Consider the following 23,710-nt stretch of genomic DNA (forward strand, 5'->3'; position numbering starts at 1 on the left):
TTTTCCATAAAGGTCCTATCTTCTGGCTCCATTGGTAACAATTGGTTATACCATGCAGAGAGCAGGACTTTTCACATGATTTTCCCCATAATTACTGTTTCTATGATTGTTCATGCTCTCCTAAAAATTGGGCTGCCTGACTGGGATTTGATATACTACTTTAGTTGCCAATAAACCAGAACTGGCATATTAATTCCCCATAAATAATTTGATGGCATTAATTGTCATAATTTTATCATTGTGGTCAATTGTTGTGTACCATTTTCCTCCCATGTATTTTATATTGGATTAGATGAACCCAGTTGAAATTCTGGATTGTTTCTGATGAGTTTAAATGAGGTTGGAAAGGGGGTACAACTTATCAAATTCCATACCCAAAATGTCCTTATGAAAGGATGATGTGACATTGCATATTCCCTGGATTGTTTCTCTTTTGTACTGATCTATATCTTCTAGGTTAAAAAGAATAAGAACACTATGCTAAATATGTTTAAAATCCTGTTGTTCAATTTCCACCCATATTTATTGGGAATACCAGGGTTTCAGGCTGATAGTGATATTAACTGAACCACCCAGTAATATTTTAATAAATTTGGTACTGCCAATCCCCCATCCACAGTGGCTACATACAGAGAATTCTTACTTACAAATGGGAACTTATTGTCCCATACAAATGTAATAATTCTTATTTGGGTTGCCTTTTGTTATATGTCCTTTCAGACTCCCAACAGCCGGTGCTCCCAATTCTAATAATTAGAAGCAACATCTAAACACCACACCTTTGGAGATTTTTTTTGGTACCCATGTTGGTAGGGCCTGAAATAGGAAATTAAGCTTTGGCAACCAATCCATTTTCATTTTAAGTGCTACAACCAATCTAAGGCAAATGTAGTGTTTTTCCAATTCAACAAATCAGTTTTGAAATACCAGGAAAAAAAATCAATGTAATTTACTGACTGAAGTTGGGAGACATATTGATTCTTAAGTACTTTTGTTTGGACCATACAAACGCATATGTATCTTGCAGCTGTTTAATTACAGTTTACAGCCCTATATTGAATATTTCAGATATCTTATAGTTAATTTTCTGGCCTGATATATCACTGAATTAATTATTTTTTTCAGAATGGAAGTCAGATTGTACTGAATTGGTAACATTAGTATAATATCATCTGCAAACAGTGCAATTGTATGTTCTATTTCATTAATTGTAAGTGCTGTTATGCTATTATTATTCTTTGTTTTGTAGTGCCAGGTGTTCAATAAATAGGGAAAACAAAAAGGGGTAAAGGGGACAACTTTGGCTCCTCTTTGCAGTTGAAATTCTTTGGCACATACCCTGTTAATTTTTATCCTAATGGATGGAGAATCTTAAAATATCTGTGTCTTCATAATGCCTCCAAAATCCATCTCTGACACCTATGTTTTGAGAAAATGCCATTCTATGTTATCAAAGATGTCAGGATCTAAGGATAGCAGCAGACATTCCCCTCCCCCCCCCCCCCCGCATATTGTGAATTACTCCTATGATTCATCTAATGTTATCACTCAGGTGTCTACTTCGTATGAAACCTTTTTGATCAATGTATATCAACTGAGGAAGTATTGCTCTGCATCTGTTCTTCTAGCAAGAGTATCTGAAAAGGTTTTAATGTCTACATTAAAAAGTAAGATTGACTCAAGCCACATAGAAGTGTGTCTTTGGTACTACTATTTTCAATTATTTTTATGGGTGTTTTCCACCAACCTGTTTACTCTGCCTGCCTCATTTTTTTGAGCATTGTTGATCGCATAGCCCCAAACAAGATTTTGATCTGAAACACATGATGTAATTGAATTTCTGCCTCTGCCTCTTTTTAGTGATAAGCACAGGTTTTAATTTCCATACACTGTTTTGCCAGAAATAGCTGCTTTTCACCAGTGCTAAATTTGTTCAGCTACACTGGATGAACTAGCCAACTTTTTTGTTAGGTCTTTCCAGGCCAAGACCTCCCTAACAATTCACACGGTGACACCAAACTGAGAGTCCATAACAGGAATCAAAGTTGATCTCCTGTTTGGCAGTTATAGTCAAGAAAAGAACACAATCTCCCATGAAAAGCAATGTCCCCCGCCGCATCTCAGATCTAATCTTATTTGACAAAATGTTTATACATTACTTTGAAATGCAAGAGCTTCTAAGATTGTTCCCATCTTAATCTTACCTAAAGTTATAGAATAAAATAACAAACTACAGATATCAAAAAGCCCTGCTCGTTCATCTTGTATTCTCTCTACTACAGCAGAAGTGTTCTTCATACGATATTCCTGAATCTTGGTTCAATCCAGTTTTAAAATGACTCAAACAATGGGACTGCCAATATTTCTCCACCCATGGTTCAATAGACCTTACTGGCTTAGAATTCACTGTAAGTTCTGAAGTTCATAGTAATTCTGAAGTCTTACAGTGTCTAACTTTACGGATTCTGATTCTAGGAAGGAAGTCAGAGTTCTCTGTGTTAATACTGTATGTGACTTGTGAATGCAATCAAGAAAGTACAGCCAGACATTCCTAATCACAAGGTACATGAATCAGACACATCCATTACAGGTGCAAAGGGTGTTCCCTGTGGTGAATTTATAAAGCTGTAATTTTATTTTTTTAAAGGAAAACAATTGTGGAAAAACTTTCACTGATGTCTATCTTTGTCTCTCTTCTGGCTATAAAGAGTATTATAAGCTAAACTACCAAGTGTTACCTGTGTGTTTTCAGTTTCACCAACAGTACAACCAAAGGTTGAAACAGGAAATAAAGAACATTTTATTTGTTACTTACCAAAGAAGACATCTTTGCCTTTCTGAACAAAAGAGAAGAAAAGAGCTGTGCAGGCCATAGTTGCTGAAACTCCCAAGAAAATGAACACTCTCATCTGAAGGAATGAAGACATTATGGTGGGTGAAAAATGGGGATCACAGCTCCTAGAAGAAATATACAGTATGCACACTAGATAATTTCCTAAGCCCAGTAATATATGTTCTCTTTTCATTAAATATGTTGTCACACATTTGGATATTACTTCAAAGTTTTTTTTAAAAACTCATAATTAGTTCATTCACTTTTTCTTTCATGGTGTTACTGAAAGCCTCCTGGGAAACTTCTAGTTAAGTCAAATGCACATCCTATTTGACAGCACAATATGTTTCTACAGCAGTATCTGCATTTAACCCAGAAGTCAGATGACCCTGGAGCAATAGAATAAAAAAAATTAATATTTGACCACCCATTTTCTATTTCTCACACAAACAACATGATTTCCATGCAACCTGAGGTTGTAATTTTGCTGTGCTTGTCATTCCACACTAGGCAATGCATCAGGTTCTTACAGAAACCACTTCTATCTAATCTCTCCATAGGGCTAGGTGTCATCATGGTATCAGAAATATGTTCATGAGGCAAAAGGGACTAAATTCTCTATTTCAATGCATTGGTTTTGTAGCAGGTATTAAATAAATTTGCATTGCTACAAGACACCCTAGTGGTACCATTTTTCAAATATGGTGCAATGACCTGAGTTGAAGGGCTTTAAAAACACAAACCAAAAAATCATAAACAAATCAGCTCTGAAACTTCAGGGAAACAATCTTGCTCATAAAATCTGACAACAACCCCTCTTGTTACATTTTAGAAGTTATTAATGATTAATTTCTTCTAGAAAATTGAATGCAATAGTTTTACAATCTGACCTTTTTTCTGTTGAGATTATCTTCTACAGTTTTGTACTTTATCGAGGGCAGTAACTCTTCTGAAATGTGAAAGTGAAGTGCTTCCTAGGGACCAGGCAGACATATAAACTGGCGCTATGTACTAATATTCACTCAAGCATTAAGAAATGAAGTGGTCTTGACGTCTTTTTGACCAAAGTTTGTTTATACAAATGTAGCAGTTCACCTCAGTGTTCGGTATGCTTCTCTCTATCATGCTAATGACACCAAATGCTACCTGTCTATAGTTGTTTTTATGTTTCAGACGTCAGTCTTTTAGACAGTCAACTAGGGCCGGGCAAACCCATTCAGCTAAAATAAGAATGTTGACATTCCCTTAAACCATTGCTGAATTCCGATTTGTTTCAAAGTTCTCAAGCAACCTGAACTGGAGACTGCCCTTCTGCATCATATACCACTATGTGTTTTACCACTAGCCCACAGTAATGCACTCCCTTTCATTCGTTCTGAACTATGGCCCATCAGCCTCCAGAGAGCTAATTTTTTATCCTCTTCTCTTGGCAGCAACTAATTCACACTTTTGATTCTACAATTTCCCTTTAATAAAACTGTTGCTCTACTGTTTCCTCTAAATCCAGTATTTCATCTTATAGTGCTCAACTAAGAAGGGCGTGGGGAACTTTTACTGCTCCAATACGCAGTAGGTCAATATTAGAAGGCTTATAGGTAAAAATCAAAGCATTCCTACTAAATTCATAGAAACACAGGACTGGAAGGGACAGAGAGATTATCTAGTCCAGCCCCCTGCACTCATGGCAGTTCTAAGTATTCAAAGAGAATGTACCTATGTCAAGATTTTCATTTCGAGGACTCTGAACCTTCTTTCACTGTTTAAGGCTGAAGTGTATGCCCTTTATGTTTATTAACTGAAAAGATCATAAATGTACCATTAATCTTTGCTGGTGAATTTAATATGACATCTGGATTGTGCTGCTTTTCTTTACTAATTTTAAACACAGGTCCATAGCTTTTCACCTGGTTTTCATTTAGAAATATTAACTCCCCATTGATACTTAGCCCTAGGTTTTAGTTACAAGCCATAGGAAATATTGATTATTGTGGAACCATTTATACAGATGAAGTTTTGCATTACCATTTCCTTTAAAGACTCCTATACCAGAGGCTACTAGGGGAAAGTTAAAAGGATAAAATTAGGGGCCTGATAATAATTTGTATAATACATACTTAGACTTTGTGAGTCAACAGGTTCAAAGCCTGGCAGCCTTCCTAAAGAGGTGGATTTAAGAAGGTAGCTGTGTGTAGATATTTGGATAAGGTGTCCTGGTGAAAGTATCCTTTCTTCCGCTGTTTTGTGCATCAGTGTTCTGCCTTGGTTGTCACCCTCCCACCCTAACTGTAACAGTGCAGTGCTCTGAAACAGCACAAATACAAAGGTACATTTCAGACATACTAAACAATTATGCTAGAAGTTCTAGTATGAAGAAACCAAATGGTTAATAATGTTAGTATTTAAATAGTAAATTAAATGAGCCCTCTGAGTTAACACACCACCTAAATGTTCCCTTCTTTGTTCTCTGACTAGTTGCGGACTCCGAAGGACAATATTGTATCTGTTTGCATTCTTGAAGGCTAGAGATTTTAAAGTGAGAACTTAGATTTAGGGGTAAAGAGATTAATCCAAGCCATGAAAAGATTATAGCCACAGAATTGTGGATTTTCAGCAATCACAAAATCTAATACATACTCTTAAAATTAGAAGAAGAAAAAAATCCCTCCTTTTTCAGCTTAGTAACACACTGACTCCAGATCAGGTTATACACAAGCAGTGCTGTGCAAGTTTCTCCTCACAGCTCTACTAACATACTTCAACCATTTCCAGCCAGATCATATTTAGGGCTAAGAAGGCAGTTCAAGTCCCCGGTTTATTTAGTGCTTGGCCTCTTTGCACAGGCTAGAAATGTAGCAACTATGGGTAATGGTAGCTGCTTCTTTGCTGAGACCAGGACTATAGCCAGAAAAAACCTATCAGGGAAGGTAACAGAAACTTTCCTAGTAAAAATGAACCAGAAACTGATTAAGCACCAGAGGATTTGACCTTTTGTAATTAGAAGTGGTAGGAAAGAAAACAGAAAAAAAAATACATGACAGTGTAATACAATTATGAAAAGTATATTTTTAAAAGTTTCTTACTGTGCAGTAGTGACTGCCTTCTTACACATATTTACATGTATTCCATTCTTCTGACTTAATGAATTGATCATTAGGCTGTGTGTCGTCTTAAACAGCATCTTAGTAAATGTCTTTTGTGTTACTAATTATTCTTTCAAGTTCATTTAAGTGTACTGTAAATTTAAACATTACAGCACTGGTAGTAGATATTAGTATAGTGAGTAATAATCAGAAATAGCTGCAGTTTTCAAGCAGTGCTAGAGAAAAAGATAGAGCAGGGGTTCTCAAACTTCATTGCACTGCAACCCCCTTCTGACAACAAAAATTACTACATGACCCCAAGAGCGAAGCCTGAGTCTGCCTGAGCCCCGGGTGGGAGTGGGAGGGCCCTCAAAGCCTAAGCCTGAGATCCACCACTCTGGGAGCCAAGCCGAAGCCCAAGGGCTCCAGCCCCGCTACCCAGAGCTGAAGCCCAAGCCCGTGCCTGCCACACAGGTCTGAAGCCATTGGGCTTCGGCCCAGGTGGTGGGGCTCGGGCTTCAGCTTTGATCCCGTGCCCCAACAATTGTAACGCCAGCCCTAGCAGCTCCATTAAAATGGGGTCGCAACCCACTTTGGGATCCCGACACACAGTTTGAGAGCCACTGAGACAGAGGATGGGACCAAGAAGCCAGTGGAACATGACCATCTGTAAATGGACTAATGCAAACTGGCAGCCACATTGAGAGATTAATCAGAGGAACTATTCAAACAAACACTGAAAGCTTCTACATTATAAACGCATTTTGTTAATTGAAAAAACACGTTTCACATCTAATGAGACACTGTTGATCTAAAGTCATGAAAGTTCATAATCACAACTGTGTGTGTTCTTGAATTAGCATCCAAATTTGTATTAGATTGTCACAAACCAGGAGAGTAAATGATCAGCTAAAGTTAAATACAACATTCTTCAAAAGCACGGATATGAAGAGGTTACATTACAGCTAATCTCTGGAACATCTAACATTCCAGTGGGCCTTTTGACAGAGTAATAAAAACAGCTTAGACACTTGATGTCACATCAAGGTCCTGCAAAAACAGAGCTGCTATTTTTAATGCTCTGCTGAGTTTGAAGTATTCTTTAGCTAGTATAAAGTGCTTTCTAGAAGGCTCTCATACTGAACAAACAAAGTTTTATGGCTTTTCAATCTATGGCCAATATTAGGATTAAAAGGAATATGAGACTATTGAAAAAAATAATATTAATAACAAACTCATATTTAAAAGACTGTTAATGAGAATCAACACTTAGTAGAAGTTTAAACTGGGGATATCAAGAAATTGAAGAAACAGGGCAGAGGGATTTTTATGTTTTCAATGCATACATAAATGTTTTGGCTGCAACAAAAAAATCTCTTAAGTGTTCCACTCGGGCCACCATTTATATAATTACAAAATACCTGAAGATATAAAATGGAGAACTAACTTACCTTTTATGGTGGGAAAGGTTTTTTTTTTTTTTTTACGATTATACAGTTTTGTGTGTTTCATTGTTCTTATCTTATTAAAACTGGTGAAAAATAGTTAAGTTTTTTTTATTCACTTTTACTTTTCAATGCAATACAAAAAAAAATTAAAATAAAACTTAAATTTGCCATTTGTAACATACAGCTGAGTGTTAACATACATACGCAAAAACATTTTTAACAACCCTTATATTAAACTATAAAATCAAACAAATCAATACTTTACAGCTAACTGGGAGAACAACACACGAGGCTGAGGGAGAGGGGAAGAAAGTGGGGAAAGTCAAAGGGAAGGAGATCTGTACTGCCTACTGAGCCTTGGGTGTTTCTTAGTTCACTGTTTCTAAAAAATGGAGCTCAGATTTCTTCAAATGTGTGTAGCTGATCCCCTTTCTTTGGCCACTAGGTCAGAGCGATCAGAATACTATTGTTCTGTTCTGCACATTGATTTACTTTTCCACCGCTGTAAAATCATTCACTTCATGATCATGGCTGCCCTCAGAAACTACAAATGCTGTGCTGATAAGAGACCATTCTCTTATCCCATTCTCTAAACACAGGCCCCAAATCTCTGACAGGTATGTAGCATATTCCCAGATCACACAATCATAGACCTTTTCTGTGTCCCAGGTTAGAAGAGCTTGGGGGTTCAGGCCATCACACTGCACTGCTATTTTATCTACTAACTGTGGTAAGTTATCTGAGCCATGCCAGCCTTTAATAAATCCCTCCTGGTTTGGATGTAGGGCATGGGCCAGGACCCGATTTTGCTAGGTACTCTGCAAACATAGAAACAAAAAGACAATCCTTGCCCCCAAAAGATTTTACAATCTATGTAACAGGTACAAGATCAGAGACTGCCATACGATGACTTGGAGACAGATTGCGTTAGCTTCCCTGAAATTAGAAAAAAGTTCAAATTTGTGAATATGTATTATGACTTTCAGAGTGAACATCACTAACATTTGCTGTTAGGTTTCTATGGAACAGCACAGAGACTCCTATAGATTTTGAAGTGTGACACCAGGACAAAGCTCTATTAATATTGCTATGTTGACCTTGGTCTCTTTCAACAAGGCACAAACTTTCTTACATTTAATGGGGTGTGTCAAATCCCCTGATTTCCCAAGATATTAGTTTAAAGTTTAAAGCCATAAATTAAGAGCACCTCTTAGTCAATAGCACCTTAGTGTTTTTAACGTAGATCGGAAAGAGAGTTTAAGTTATCCGTCCATCACCCTATGCACCACTCTCCTTGTGGAAATCCATGGGAGGGGGGGAGTAAGAGGACAAGCAGTCCAAGATGCCTAATGTAGATCGTTTGATTACCTTGCAGAGATCACACCAGCAGCCAGACATCCATGGAGCTATGGGATGAGTGTAGAAAGGGTGAAATGAGGAACTGACAGGGATGCACTGCCCACCTCATCTATCAGGACTACATAGTGTCAGCAGGTCCAACACACTCACTGAGTTATGAAGGTCAGGTGAAAGAAAGGGGAAAGAAAGAGTAGTGGGGTGACATGAAGGGATACCAAGTAGAACATAACAAAAGGAAAAAAAAACAAATTATAACTATAACCATATATTAACTTCATGTGCTTGGCACCACCTGGGAGTGATGCCATCCATTACCAGGCATTGAAAAGAACACTTTAATTAGCTATAACTAAAACTCTCTTGAATTCCAGGGGGGCAGGCCTAGGCAAATCCCGTGTGATGACTGGTATGTGTGTGTTGCCTTCCTGCTTCCAAACTGTTCAAAGACTACCAAAAAAAAGAATGTTACAAATAACAAGCTTCATGGGACACATCGCCAACAAAGAGGGTGTGCAAGGTTTATATTCTATATTGTGACATGCCCCCTTCAAGTGTTTATATCAGTCTCTGTGACTTTAGATGCATGGGCTCAGCAAGATACTGGATATGGGACCGTCTGTAGCCTGAGATTACATGAAGCTCCTTATAATGTCACAATTCCCATCTGGAGGTAATTTTTCACCAGAATTGCCATGCCCCAATTTCAAACCATTTCCAAGCAATAAACAGCTAATCTAAAACCTATTACTCCAGCCTTAAGTACATGTAGGTAAACCATTCTCTCCAGACACAGTTTGTGTGCTAAATGTGTTCATGGCAGTCTCTGCAGCAACATAAGGAGATAAGCAACAGGTAGCTACCGTTATTACCATCCCTAGGTCCATACTGCAGGTACCCACCAGTAATGGCAATGCATGGTTTAACTCAGAGCGGATCCTCTTCTATTCTGTTCCCAATGATGTGCAGGTGGTCCTGACTCACTGCTGCTCACCATAGTCCGTACATGCTTCCTCGCATTGCACAACTCCTTTCTGCTGCAGCTGGGGAAGCATTTCCAGCAGGGCTGCCTTAAGGGATACCAGTGATGGCTAGGAAGCAATTTTCCAACTGGATTTGCTGTTGCTCACCAGCGCAAGATTTGGGTGAGGGAGCATTGTGCTTCTCCCTCACATCAGAAAGCTCACTAAAGCAATGACAGCTACCGTGAGTTGCAGTGTGCAATGCCATGGCATGAAGTATTCAGCAATGAGACAGTCCAGACTATATCATTGTTGTCATCACTCAAAACCCACATACAGAAAACCCAGTATATGCATGGGCTCCATCTCCACCATACTTAGACAAAGGCTAGGCCATGGAAGCGGAGGCCAAATATAATAGGGGGTAGCTGTATCCAAACAGTTATAAAGGCAAACAAGGTGCTAGCAGTTGGAGTAATCAGAAACAAAACACTGCAAAAGTATATTTATGATATACTGTGTGACAAAGTTCCTCCTCTGCCTTTGTGGGTCCTGCACTTATTGGCAGATTTTCTCGCCTCAGAGGTTCACGGCATCCCTCAGTTTGGCCACTTTCATGGCTCAAATCTGCCATTCACTCAGTTAGCCTCATCACTGGCCAGCATGGGGAAAGGAAGAAGAACAATCCCCGCAGTCTCTGCTGATCCACCTAGTGGATCAGGGAATAGGCCAGAGACCTTCCCCTCTGGTGGAACCCACAGTCCAGGTCAACTCCTCCAGTATCAAGTAGGGAGTTGGGAGGATGGAGGGAACCCGGGCCTGCCCTCTACTCCAGGTTCCAGCCCAGGGTGCTGTGGATTGCAGCTGTCTACAGTGGCTCCTGTAACAGCTGTGTGACAGCTACAACTCCCTGGGCTACTTCCCCATGGCCTCTTCCCAACACCTTCTTTATTCTCACCACAGGACCTTCCTCCTGATGTCTGATAATGCTTGTACTTCTTAGTCTTCCAGTTGTATGCCTTCTCACTCTCAGCTTCTTACACCTCTTGCTCCCAGCTCCTCACACACACACCACAAACTGAAGTGAGCTCCTTTTTAAACCCAGGTGCCCTGATTAGCCTGCCTTAATTGATTCTATCGACTTCTTGATTGGCTGCAGGTTTTCTAATCAGCCTGTCTGCCTTAATTGTTTCCAGAAAGTTCCTGATTGTTCTGGAACCTTCCCTGTTACCTTACCCAGGGAAAAAGGACCTACTTAACCTGGGGCTAATATATCTGCCTTCTATCACTCTCCTGTAGCCATCTGGCCCGACCCTGTTACAATTGATATTTATGATGCTCTCCACATCCTGAGACTTCTGGAATGAATGGCTCACTTTACCAGATAGTAGAGGAAACCTCCTGTAATACTTTAATCCCTTCTGCTTTGGCAGTTGCCATGACCCTGCCAAAAGCCAACCCCTGCTCCACAACTCCCTGGCTAAATTTTGAAAAGGCAATATTTTATCTGGGTGACTGCCCAGGCAAAACTCTCTTTTCTCCTTGCCTTGTATATATTGGTTTATTTGATTCTGTACCTGAGGAATCTGATTACCAGGACTCTGGATTTAGCCACAGGAAGAGGCCTGTGCGCTCTTTCAATAGCAGCTATAAAATCCTCAGACAGATCAATATTTCCATTAAAAGTCTGGGGTTACATTCCAGAGATTTCCCTCGTGGACTCCAGTGATTCTAAGATTGTTTCTGTGTGATCTGCCTTGCAGATCAGCCAATCCAGATGTAATTAATTTTATATCCCTGAGGTGTTTGTCAGTTTTGGCAACAATGTCCTGTATTTGATCCTTTACTGAAAAAAATTATATCCCTTTGCCCCTGACATCCTACCTCATAGAAGCTGCAAGGAGGATTCAGTAGCAGACACTGTAGTTAGGAGAATAGTAAAAGGAGCTTTATTGTGAGGGTGTCTGCAGCCACCTGTGTGAGCAGTCAGCTCACTTTCACTATTGTCAGCAGCAGACATCTTGGTTGGGGCAGGGAGTCTCTTCTCTTCTGGCTTTCCAGGTCAAAGGGGAGCTCACCATTGCTGTTGAGATGCCAGTTGGCAATCAGCACAGTTAAAGGTGTGTGTTTTGGCATGTGGGGAAGAAAAAGGGGAAGCCTGGAGACAGGTGAAGTTGTAATCACCCAGATCACTCAAGAGCTCACTCTGTTATGTTGCACAGCCCCCTTGGTGAATCAAGTACCATAGATTTTTCAGAGGTGAAGTTGACACCAGCCTATATGTATGTACAATGAGAGGACCTCTGCTAAAGATGAGTTAAGGTTAGAACTACACAGGTCAGTGGACATACGTGCAAACATTACAGACTGATAAAGCCAGGTATCTATGGGCCCCTTCAGACTAAAGAGACTGAATTCTAGGTAGTCAGGAATCTATGGTTAACACTCCCCTGGATGAGTTATCTGAAGTTTTCTATTTTCCAGACATGGAAGCACTGGTTTCTATACTGCAACTACTCTCGGGGGCAGATTCAAGGATAAGTATTCACAGGGCAAATGCACTTCCTGCTCTCCAAGGCTGGGGTTGTTTATGAGTCAATATATTGTCTCTAGACTCATCTATTGCCTTTCTTCTGCTCTGGTCCATTCACTATATGCAGGTAAAGTTCCCTCCCATTCTGAACATGTCATCATATTCTTAAATCCCTCCATGGATTTCCTTTCCCTAATTCCTTAGCAAGTTTGAACTCATTAGTCTCATTTTCAACACTGTCACCCCCGCCTAGATCTTGGTTTTCACCTCCCTCTCCCTTTTTATACTTCTAGATCTTGATTTAATTAGAATGTACTCTGAGCTATGAATGTTCAGATCACTCTCAGAACCTTTCATCACCGGACTTTTTTTATGCTCCAAACAGCCTCCATCCTCCACTACACAAAGCAACCACATTACTCTCCTTCAAATTCCTCCTGCAAATTCACCTTTTTAGGCTAGCATCTCATCAGTAACTTCCCAGCCTCATACCTACTTCTGCTCATAATCCTTTAATTTTGCTCATGTTAACAAATGCAAAAACCATCCCACAACCCTTGGAATTAACAACATGCCAGACCGACTCACCTTTACATACACTTTGTTTTAATGCTGCATCACTCTCAGTGTTGTCAGCATTGTCTGTCTAGAGTGTAAGCTTTCTTCTTACATCTTTAAAGCATCTAAAACACCAATGGCTCTATGTAAAGAATAAATAATAATGAGAAAAATAAATTAGGAAGCAAAAAATAATAATCCCTTAGTGGTGTGTAGTGTTCTTCTGAATAGTGTTATCTCCTCTTTGCCTCTGCCTTTTTTCCGTATTATTTTTGTCCATTTCTCCCATTTCTGTTCCATTTTCTTTTATTCTCATTCTGTTCTCTTGCTCCACCTTTGTGATGCTGTATAATTGAAATATGAACATTTATATAATTGATATTGCCACTGTTAGACAATTGCAACAAATCTTGTCCAATGTACGTCTTGTAAGTTAATGGAAAAGTTATGATTTTTGAAATAAGATTATCCTGTTTAAATGCATCTATCATCACTGTATCCGAAGTTATGAATATTGGCTATGTATCTATATCTCAAATGTGTTTGTTCCCGGGGTAACACCCGCAAAGTAGTTTACATCCAGTCTAGCCAGCCCATTGAGAATAGACTATTCAAGCTGATTGGCCTATTAAGAACACTTCACTCTAAGAATGGGCCATAGAGGAAACTCATTCTGCCAGATAGCTCTTTCTGTGGACATCTCAGCACGGATATGGGCAATGGCTGCCCCTATGAGTCATCAAGCCATGTAAGGACATGTGATATGCTCATGTGATCCTGGACTCCATCTTGTGCCAGTAACTTTCCATAAACTGGGATGTGAGCTTTGTTAGAAACAGTATATTTCAAGGCACATGGCAAAATATGTAAAAGACCACTGAGATGACTCTGTCTTGCCTCTTTCTTGCCCTGATTCCCTGGACTGTGGATTTACAAGTAAAATGAGCATATTGAACTATGGACTGAAGACATTCCAATCTTCTGGAAGTTACCAGAGAGACCTTACAAGCCAGCAGTCGTAACATCACTGCTACAAACCTCATATATTGCAATTATTGTATGTATATGTATATGGGCTATTAACCATTTTAACTTTCTTCTTCTTTTCTTTTATTAATAAACCTTTAGATTTCAGTTACTAAAGGATTGATTAAATTGGTTTTCAGTAACCACTCATCACAGAGTCCAGTGTCTTGGTGGTGAGACAAAGGCTAGATACCTAAGGAGACTGCATTTTTATCATCTTGTTAACCAGTGTGGTGAGACAGAAGTTTATTTTTGCTAGTGACTTGGTATAACCTACTGACCACCTGTTTGGGGTGAGCCTAGTTTATTTTTCAGCAGTTTGTCTGTAGCTGGCATTCTCAGCTGTGGTCCACTGAAGCACAGTGATAACCCTCTTCTCTCATATATATTTCCCTACTTTTCTCAATATCCTCCCTTTCTCCACTCTCAATAGGTAAGTCAGTGGAATATGAATCAGGAGACCTGGGTTCTATTCTTGGTTTTCTCACTGAGCTGCTGGGTGAGCTTAGGCAAGTCACTTCACTCTCTGCTCCAATTTTTCTCCAATCCTTTGTCTATCTTGTCTATTTAGACTGTAATCTCTATGAGGCAGGCATTTCTGACCCAATGTGTTTGAACAGTGTCCAGCACAATGGCTTATTGACCTCAGTTGGACCTTCTGAGCACCACTGTAATACAAATAACTAATAATAATTTCTCTCTCCCAGGAGACCCCCTTTCCATTTCCTTTTGTTCACTTTTCACCAATTCTCAGTCTCCCTATTCCTTACCTTGCCCATTTCTCTGCTTTCTGTTCAGACCTTCCATCACTTTCTTCTCTGCTCTCTACAGAACCCCCAGTTCATTAAATCCTCCCCAGAGATCTTTTACATCCTCAAACTTAATTTTTTCCATTCACATGACCCCAAGACTGGGTAGTACTCATGAGGTACCTCTGTGCCTGCAGAGCAACCTCTAAATCATTGGGGTTAGCATCAAACCATACTCAAGTGGGAAAATCTTAATACTCAGAATGTTTGTCATATGCACAAATACCTCCTCAACTCCTTCCACCTCTGTTGTGTCTGGGCTCCCCTTCTTCTGCATGGACATCTTGCCATACTGTTTTGCCCCTCACTGTCATTGCCTAAGCTATCCCTTCTTTGGGCTCACATTACTCAATTTCTACTCTCAGGTCTCTGTTCCCAACCATTGGAACCCATCACAATCTTCTGCCCTCCTTTGTCACCATCTCTATCTCTTTTCTCCAGTTTTTTATCCCTTACTCACTTATTTCCTACTCTCTGCTTTCCTGTCACTTTGCGGCCTCCCCTGGTCTCCTGCTCTCCCGCATTGGGCCTACCCAGCAGAGGAGGTGTTCCTGAGCTGTACAGAGTAGAGAGGTGATACTTCCAGCTATCTCTAGGGAGGTGGGGTGGTCGCAGAGTTGGGGCAGGATTTCAAGGCACCGTAAGGCCATAGTGTGCTGTCTGTTGACTAGTATCTGTCTGTGGGGTGGAGGAGTGGAGAAAAAAAACAGATTGTTCCCTGTGGGGAGGAAAGGAGAAGCTGGACTGCTTGCTGGCTGGGAAACATTCCAGCTTGGAGTATTTGAAATGAAAATGTAGCAGCTTTGATCCTGCAGCGGTTTGTTTACTTAAAGGCTGGGGTCCCAGACAACATTCACTGACTATTGCTCCATAGAGAAACCTACAACTACTCTAAACAAGAAACTCTCACTGTCTGCAGTGGGTTTCATACATGGAACTACCATAGGAGTGGTAGAGGACTGATATCAAAAAAGATATATTGGAATTGGAAAAGGTACAGAAAAGACAAAAAAAATTACTTGGGGTATGGAACAGTTTCCATATGAGGAGAGATTAATAAGACTGGGACTTTTCAGACTGGAAAAGAGACGACTAAGAGGGGGATATGATAGAGGTCTATAAAATCATGACTGGTGTGGAGAAAAAGTATTATTTACTCCTTCTCATAACACAAAACTAGGGGCCACCAAACAAAGTTAAGAAGCAACAGGTTTAAAATGAACAAAAGGAAGTATTTCTTTACACAATGCACAGTCAACCCGTGGAACTCTGCCAGAGGATATTGTGAAGGCCAAGACTACTAACAGGGTTCAAAAAAGAACTAGATAAGTTCATGGAGGATAGGTCCATGAATGGCTATTAGCCAGGATGGGCAGGGGTGCAAAGTGTCCCTAGCCTCTATTTGCCAGAAGCTAGTAATGGGTGACAGGGGATGGATCACTTGATGATTACCTGTTCTGTTAATTTCCTCTGGAGCTCCTGGCATTGGCCACTGCTGGAAGACAGGATACTAGGCTAGATGGACCATTGGTCTGAACCAGTATGGCCCTTCTTAGGATACTGCCTGTTTTTTGGAGGTGTGAATTTTTGCACACTCATTTCTTAAGTATTTCACCTCTGTTTAACAATTCCAGGCAAAATGTTCTCTTATCTGCTCCAGTGCAACTCCATGAGCTTAAATGGGACTGCACAGGCATAAATAAGGATGGAATTTGACTCAGCTTTAGGAACATACCTGAATGGTGCAGGGGCAAGAACAGCTTTTACCTTTATCCTTATAGAAATTTCTTTGCATGGTGCACTCATATATATTGTTAGCTGTATCTGAAAGAAAAGGGAGGTTGCATCTTCCCTTCTAAGTAGCTTAAAATCAGCTTTGCACATTCTTCTTCATTTATAATCGTGAGTTACTGCAATGACAGCAGAATGTAGTCCATTTGGTTATAGATGAGTTGTGCCATTTTTAAGGTCTTTTCTCTGGTATATGTCAGGAAAGTTTACAATGATAGCAACCAATATAAAAGAGAATAAAAAAATACATTTTTATCATTTCAGAAACAATCCTTATGCAAACACCTTGCCACAGTAGAAAATGTAAAACTTTTTTCCCCAATCAGTAGGAGTTTTCTTTTCCCTTTGAATTTTGATCTGTAGGAAATAATTCAGACCTGTAATTCTGAGCATGGGAACATCCCAAACAGTTAATTTTATTCTTGGCATAGCAATTATTCCTGTTGACTGGAAGAGTACAATTGACTACCACTAGGAAGGAGAAAAAATCAAATATGTCTCTGCAAAATACAATTTAAGCTGTATATAAATGAGAGCTCACTTATAAGAGCCTACACTTTTCAGCTAGGATGGGTTCAACTTTAAGCCACAAAGACAGCCAGTCTGTTTAAGGATTTGTCCCTGGCTGGCTGGCTAACTGATACCCAGGGATAATTCACATAAAGGCGATCTTTGGGCTTGGATTCTAGGTGATACAGTAAACATTGTTAGAGGCCAGATTGTCATGTTTAGAGCTACACACTTAGGTAAGGAATGGGCTCAGGAAACTTCATAAAGCCAAACTCAGGTTGCCACAGCAGAGGATGAGACACCTGGTCAGGATAAGGCAGTGAAGCCAAAAGGCTCAGATATTTACTGTGGTGCTGTAGCTCCAGAACAAAATTTAGGGTGGAAAGGGCCCAAAGCAGGGATGCCCTGACAAGTATTCTGATCAAAGCCAGATTCTGGTTGCAGGCAGGCTAAGTGGTCCATCCACACACAGCTCATTGCAAGATTAAAGTTTAAATTGATTTCTATGGTATCATTTACCCTTCCTTTGCTCAGGAGAAAAGACTTTATCTGTTTGGAGAATAAAGTCCCCGAACCAAATGCTATTTGATAGGTAGAATTTCTTCTTTAGGACTATCATAAGGTGGCTAGCTTCTTCTATGCTTCAGGATAGAGAAGTTAGCCTCTACCGGTTGATGCATTAGTGATGTGAAAAGTTTATCACTATTTATAGAATGTCATGAAAATTATCTTTAATCACATAACATTAATGTCAGCCACAACTGAACACTCGGCTCTTTCTTACTGCAAGAACCTAGTGATTGTTTCTTTTATGTTTAGGTTCATGAAGTAACATTTTTTTAAAATTTAAACTGTATTCTCTTTTAAAAAATTTCATCCCCTTTAGGAAGCATTCCCTTTCACAGTGAATTTTCCATATAGCTCAATAACTATTTTATTAATGACAGAGTTTGATTATGAGTATTTTTCGTATATCAACTATAAGGATTTTGTGGCAGATATAAAGACTTCTGTCTATGAGGCTAGATCCACTGGAAAGTCTGTGGAAAATATTTGATTAAAGAACCTGTTTTAAAAGTCATTGGTTCCTCCTTCCATGATCAAATGAATCCTCTGATTCAATGCTTTGTAGGATTCCAATACTGAGTGCTCATTTGTTTTTTCACCTGCATAAAGTTCTCCCTATCAGAGGGAAAATAGAAAAGCAAATATACCCGATATCTCTAGATCTTTGGGGTGAAATCTCATCCCTATGTCTGTATTGTATCTATCCCTAATGTCTGTATTGTACCACTGGTGGTTTATGATTCTTGACCATTTTTAAAATAAATTATTGCAGTAGGAGCTGTAAAGCACTCAGTTGACAACTAACAGTCTCCTACATCCTGCTGGGCCTTCACTGTATACATTCTAAGCACTTAATCCAATGCCCATTAAGTTGTACGGAAGGAGTCACATTGACTCCAGTGGGCATTGAATGTGGCCTTTAAAGAATATTAAGAGACCATGGATGAAATCCAGGACGCACTGAAGTCAATGACAAAACTCCCATTGAGTTTTGTTATTGACTTCAGTGCGTCCTGGATTTCATCCATGGTCTCTTAATATTCTTTAAAGGCCACATTCAATGCCCACTGGAGTCAATGTCACTCCTTCCATAGAACTTAATGGGCATTGGATTAAGCGCTTAGAATGTATACAGTGAAGGCCCAGCAGGATGTAGGAGACTGTTAGTTGTCAACTGAGTGCTTTACAGCTCCTACTGCAATAATTTATTTTAAAAATGGTCAAGAATCATAAACCACCAGTGGTACAATACAGACATTAAACTGTTGGTAATAGAACCCTTGCATTTATTTTATAAATAAAGAAATAAACACAAATAATAAAGAATGTTATTTATTGAAAAACCTCTATACAAAAGTAACGTCCATGGAGATAAATAGCTTTACATTTCCAAAGTGCTTCCCGTACATTGCTACAGTATTTGGTTTGCTAATTTACACTGTCCATTCACAAGTAAAAAAAAAAAAAATCATTGGCACATACTTATTGATTCATGATGGGTATTCTTTTTCCTAGTGGATTTTAAGAATAGTGACAAGAAGCACATACTGCATTATAGAAATCACCTGTGAAGTACAATGTGTACATGTACCATCTGTTAATATTCTGATGCAAAGACAACACAGTGACAATAGCAAGAGTACCACTGGAAAGTGGAACTATAGTATACTGCACAATAATAAGCTTTTTGTTAGAAAAGGTTGTTTAAAAGTGCAAAATATACACACTCTTCCTTTGTATGACTTACTGTTTTCACCTGTACAGCTTATTAAATCCTCTTTTAATCATCTGAACTGAACTGAAAAACATATGTAGTCATTTTAGTCACATAGGTATTGTGATCATGCAGATTTTTAAAAGTTGCATTTCCAAAAATGGAAAGCAATAAACATAAAAAGCACTCTGCATTTTAGGTATGCGTTTTCACTTACATCAACGATAATGCATTAAAAAGAGTAACAAATTTGTATTGCCATTGCCTTTTAGAGGTGACACATGAATATCTACTGGACTCCTAAAAAATCTTGTTAGTTTTATTTTATGAGTTAATGATAAATGTAATGATTACCTATAGATAGCTGCCTCAACAGCAAACTAAGATGACCATGTGATTAATTCCTCACTCTAATTATTGTGCCTCTTTGTTGAGCTAATAGTAGCCCCTGAAACATTCTGATGTCTTCCATTTTACTGGCAAGAAACCTGCAATAAATCAACATCTTTTTTAAAAAAACTGTCAGTTAATTACCATATGGCCAGATGAAAGAATTCAAACTGCCCCAATGTGATGGTTCAGAATTTTAAACACAGCTCGGTTTAGCTCTATAGGCAGTGGTCTGTAAATAAAAGCATTTACCAGTAATAAAATAAGGAAGTTATTTTCAGTAAAATAATATTTCACTTTAAAGTTCATGCAGTTATGTTTCTTTTTATAAAATGACCTTCATTGTTTGTACTGTATAAACCTTTTGTCCTGAAAATCCTGCACTGATATTATTTTATGGACAAATTGAAGTTACCTGTACAGTTTAAAAAACAAAAACACTCTACTTTCTAAACCCATGTCTTTTGCTGGGAAAGGTGATGACTTTTTTCCTTTTTCTCAAAGACTTTTTAAAAAAATAAGATTTGCATGTAGGAAATGACAGTGTAATTGGATGGCAGATAGAAAGCAATGCTTGATTGGCTGACAGAAAAATTGAGGACCCAGTTATGGAGGCCCTCAACACCTACTTAAGTCTATAGGGTTTCCATCCCATTGAAATCCCCTGATTTTCTGCAGGATCAGTCCCTAACGTGATTTAAAACAGATTTTCTATAAAGACCTCACTGGATATGAACATACACTTTTTTAACCCCTTGGTTTTGCTGAGGAAAAAGAAAAGACATTGAAGAGACAACCTGAAATGTACACATCATATTTGACGTTCAACAACTTGAAGCAGTTACAACCCATGGAAGCCACGTTTCCTTATCATCCATCATTATATTTGCTGCTGACTAAAACTCAGATAGTATGTCTCATACCAGGAATGTTATAGGAAAGTAGACAGACAGAAGCGAAAAAGCATTAGTTTAATGAAAAACCTCTGTATCCCATCCCACTTCCTCTAATGTGCTTTTGCAAGTTTTAGCCGTAAGTGGAAATTGCTTTTTGCTTTGCAAACAAGGCTGCATGATTATAAAACCATGAGACATTTGCATATTTCAGCCAAATTGGAAATGAAATACTATAGGACATATTGTAAATGTTTACAATCGTTTCATGAAGCAAAAATCCAGTTGTAGTGCAGTGGGCACCGTTACAAACTGGATATCTGCCGCCTGCAGTGGTTAAATTTACTACAGTATATGAGATAGAGAATATTACACATACTGTGGCAAAAGTACATAGCGTGCCTCCCTAAAAGCTCATTTTTATGGTGCCAAGTGTAATGACTACTTGTTTTTCATTTCCAGAAGTCACTCAATTTTCAGTGGTTTTTACTTGCTGCCTTTTAAAGAACAACAATGGTTTCTGTCTACATTACTACAGTTAAGTGGTGAAACTAGAGCCTATTAAATGCCCTTGACTTTGAAATCATGAGTTATGCATGTTGTGATAGGATTTACCAGCATTTCTTAGCAGTCTTGTTTCTATTGCAGTTGAAATTGGAGATTGGGCATCTAACTACCTTAGACTTTTAAAAATAGCCAAGTCTATATTATTTTAATAATACTCACTGTATGTGTAACATCCATAACAAATATTCAATTTTTATTTTTAAATTTTATTAAGTAAAAACAATAATACAAAATGTATCATATTTTTGAGACTTTCTTATACTCTTATAGGTATCAGGTCAAAATAAAATTGGAAAACAATTAGCACTGAGCTCTGTTGACCTGGAATGGTATGGCTAATAGCTAGTCAGAAAGCTCCAACTGCATCTAGACTAGTGTCTTCCCAGTGCACAAGAAGCTGAAATACTCCAAAGAGTTGTGTGGAAAATAGAAAGCAAATCTGCACCTGACTATACAGCAGACCTCCAAGATGAGTCATGGTGTTCAGGATGGGACAAATGGATATGCCATTACAAAATATGAAAAAAGGAAGGGTATAGTGAAGGTTGAAAAAATTTAGTTAATAGCAGAAAAATGGTTAGTTGACTGTCACATACTGGTCTCCAGGCCAGCAGTGCATGCCAATAGTCAGTCCCCAGGGATACTGGAATATCATCCCCAAATCCAGTGCAGGGAACAACTCCCCATATAGTGGAATTTATTAGTCTACAGCGAAGCAGTGTGCAGTCACACACTACAATAGGAGTTACATGAAGTGTGTGTATTTGCAGTGAGGTTCATTAGCAGCTACAGAGAAACAAAGCAACATCCTTCTCTGAGAGCTATACTGAGCATACTTGAGTTCTTTGCCACAATGCTGGGTGCATGCACGCCAGGGAGAGCTCTAAGGTTCATCCAACGGTGCTATAGAAGGCTGAAACTTCTACACAGTATGTTACTGTATCATTCTTCCCTCCTACTCACCAAGCTTTCATTTGTGTGTGCCCCGATTGCGTCTCTCACTGTGCAGCCCCTTAGTATACAGATAACACATGCAGCTAAGGATCCTGCTGTGTGCACAAGTGCCTGATTCCAATCTGGCTCACTATACAATATTTTGCAACTTGATTGCTTTACTGGACATTGGTCTGTTCAGAATTCATACTCTACATCTCAGAGGCTGATTAAATGTTCAAGTTTATACTTTCTCCCCTCCCCCACTAGTGAAGCCCTGTGTATGGCCACTTGTAATAAGCATCTGTGGACAGAGAATAACATGAAATAAGATGACCTGGTTTCCATTCCCAACACTGCTCAAAACTGTGGAGCCAGTGGAAAGTCAATTAACATGTGCCTCTTACCCTGTCTGTAAAACTGGGAGATGTTTACCCACCTCTTTAAAGTGCTTTGTGATATAGAGATGAAAAATGCCATGTAAGTGCAAAATTTTATTATTTACAATATAATTTTCCTCTAGCAGATGCTATCTTTTTTTACTGTAATCATATATATTGAACTTGTACCATCTAATTTCTAAGAACATTCTATAGTGAACATCACTTTATCAAAGAATCTTAGGTAAATACATGTGAAATATTCAAAATGAAATGATAAACCATTCAAAATTCAGGGACATTATTTAATTATGAATTAATAAAAGATCCAGTTTTTGTAGAAAATTTCATCAAGGTATGCAATAATTTGGAACAAAAATAGAAGTTTCTAAGTGAAAGAAAGCCTGCTTTTTGAGCATAGATGGCTTTTGCAAAGAAAAATAAGAAATGTGTTTTCATATGTTTTCAATATGAAAATGACCTTTTTTTGAAATTTCAATCATTTCAATCTTTTGATAAATTTCTCTCCATCTCACTTTTTTATGATGCTGACATACTATGGGCCACTGCACTAAAAGCACAAGCCTTTTTGATTGAAAATTTGGCAGCAAAACCAGAATAGCCAGATGCTACATTGGACATCACTATAGAATGAGCAAGTACTTAACTAGATATCTCAAACTACTGAATGACCAGTTACTCTGTGGTTTAATTCATTACAGAAGCATTACATTTATTTATTTGGGGCCAGATTGTTCCTGGTTCTTGTCCATGTGTGTTGGGGAAGAGATGGGTTTGTGTGGTGGTGGTGGGGTGCCACAGAAGCCTTCCTTGTCCTGTGCACCCTGGCCTGATCCTGCAAAAGAAATTACACATATGCTTCACTATACTAAGGTGAGTAGTCCCACTGGAATCATAGAACTGGGTAAAAGTGGCCATAACATAATTAAATGTAACATCCTTATGAGAGGGAAACCACCAAAGAAGCCCACCACAGTAACACTTAACTTCACAAAGGAGAACTACACAAAATGAAGAAGCTAATTAAATGGAAATTGAAAGCAGCAGTCACAAAAGTGAAATGCCTGCTAACAGCATTGAAACTTTTTAAAAACCCAAAACACTCTAATAGAAGCGCAAATCAAATGCATACCCCAAATTAAAAAACATAGAAAGAGGACCAAAAAAAAAAAATGCCACCATGGCTAAACAACATAGTAAACAAAGCAGTTAGAGATAAAAAGGCATCCTTTTAAAATTAGAAGTTAAATCTTACTGAGGAAAATAGAAAGGAACATAAACTCTGGCAAGTCAAGTGTACAAGTATAGTTAGGCAGGCCAAAAAAAATTTGAAGAGACA

The 23,710-nt window shown here is 38.8% G+C and overlaps 1 protein-coding gene across 1 annotated transcript in view; it reads right to left on the reverse strand.

Annotated features, from left to right (window-relative positions):
• TPO (thyroid peroxidase) overlaps positions 1-2,873 on the reverse strand; it is a 78,856-nt gene extending 75,983 nt beyond the window's left edge. The window contains exon 1 of the mRNA XM_074947228.1: positions 2,816-2,873. Within this exon, the coding sequence (XP_074803329.1) occupies positions 2,816-2,873 (58 nt within the window). The remainder of the gene's footprint in view (positions 1-2,815) is intronic.
• Positions 2,874-23,710: the final 20,837 nt, after the last annotated feature.

Source organism: Natator depressus, chromosome 3 (genome assembly GCF_965152275.1).
Source record: "Natator depressus isolate rNatDep1 chromosome 3, rNatDep2.hap1, whole genome shotgun sequence".
Taxonomy (NCBI): domain Eukaryota; kingdom Metazoa; phylum Chordata; order Testudines; family Cheloniidae; genus Natator; species Natator depressus.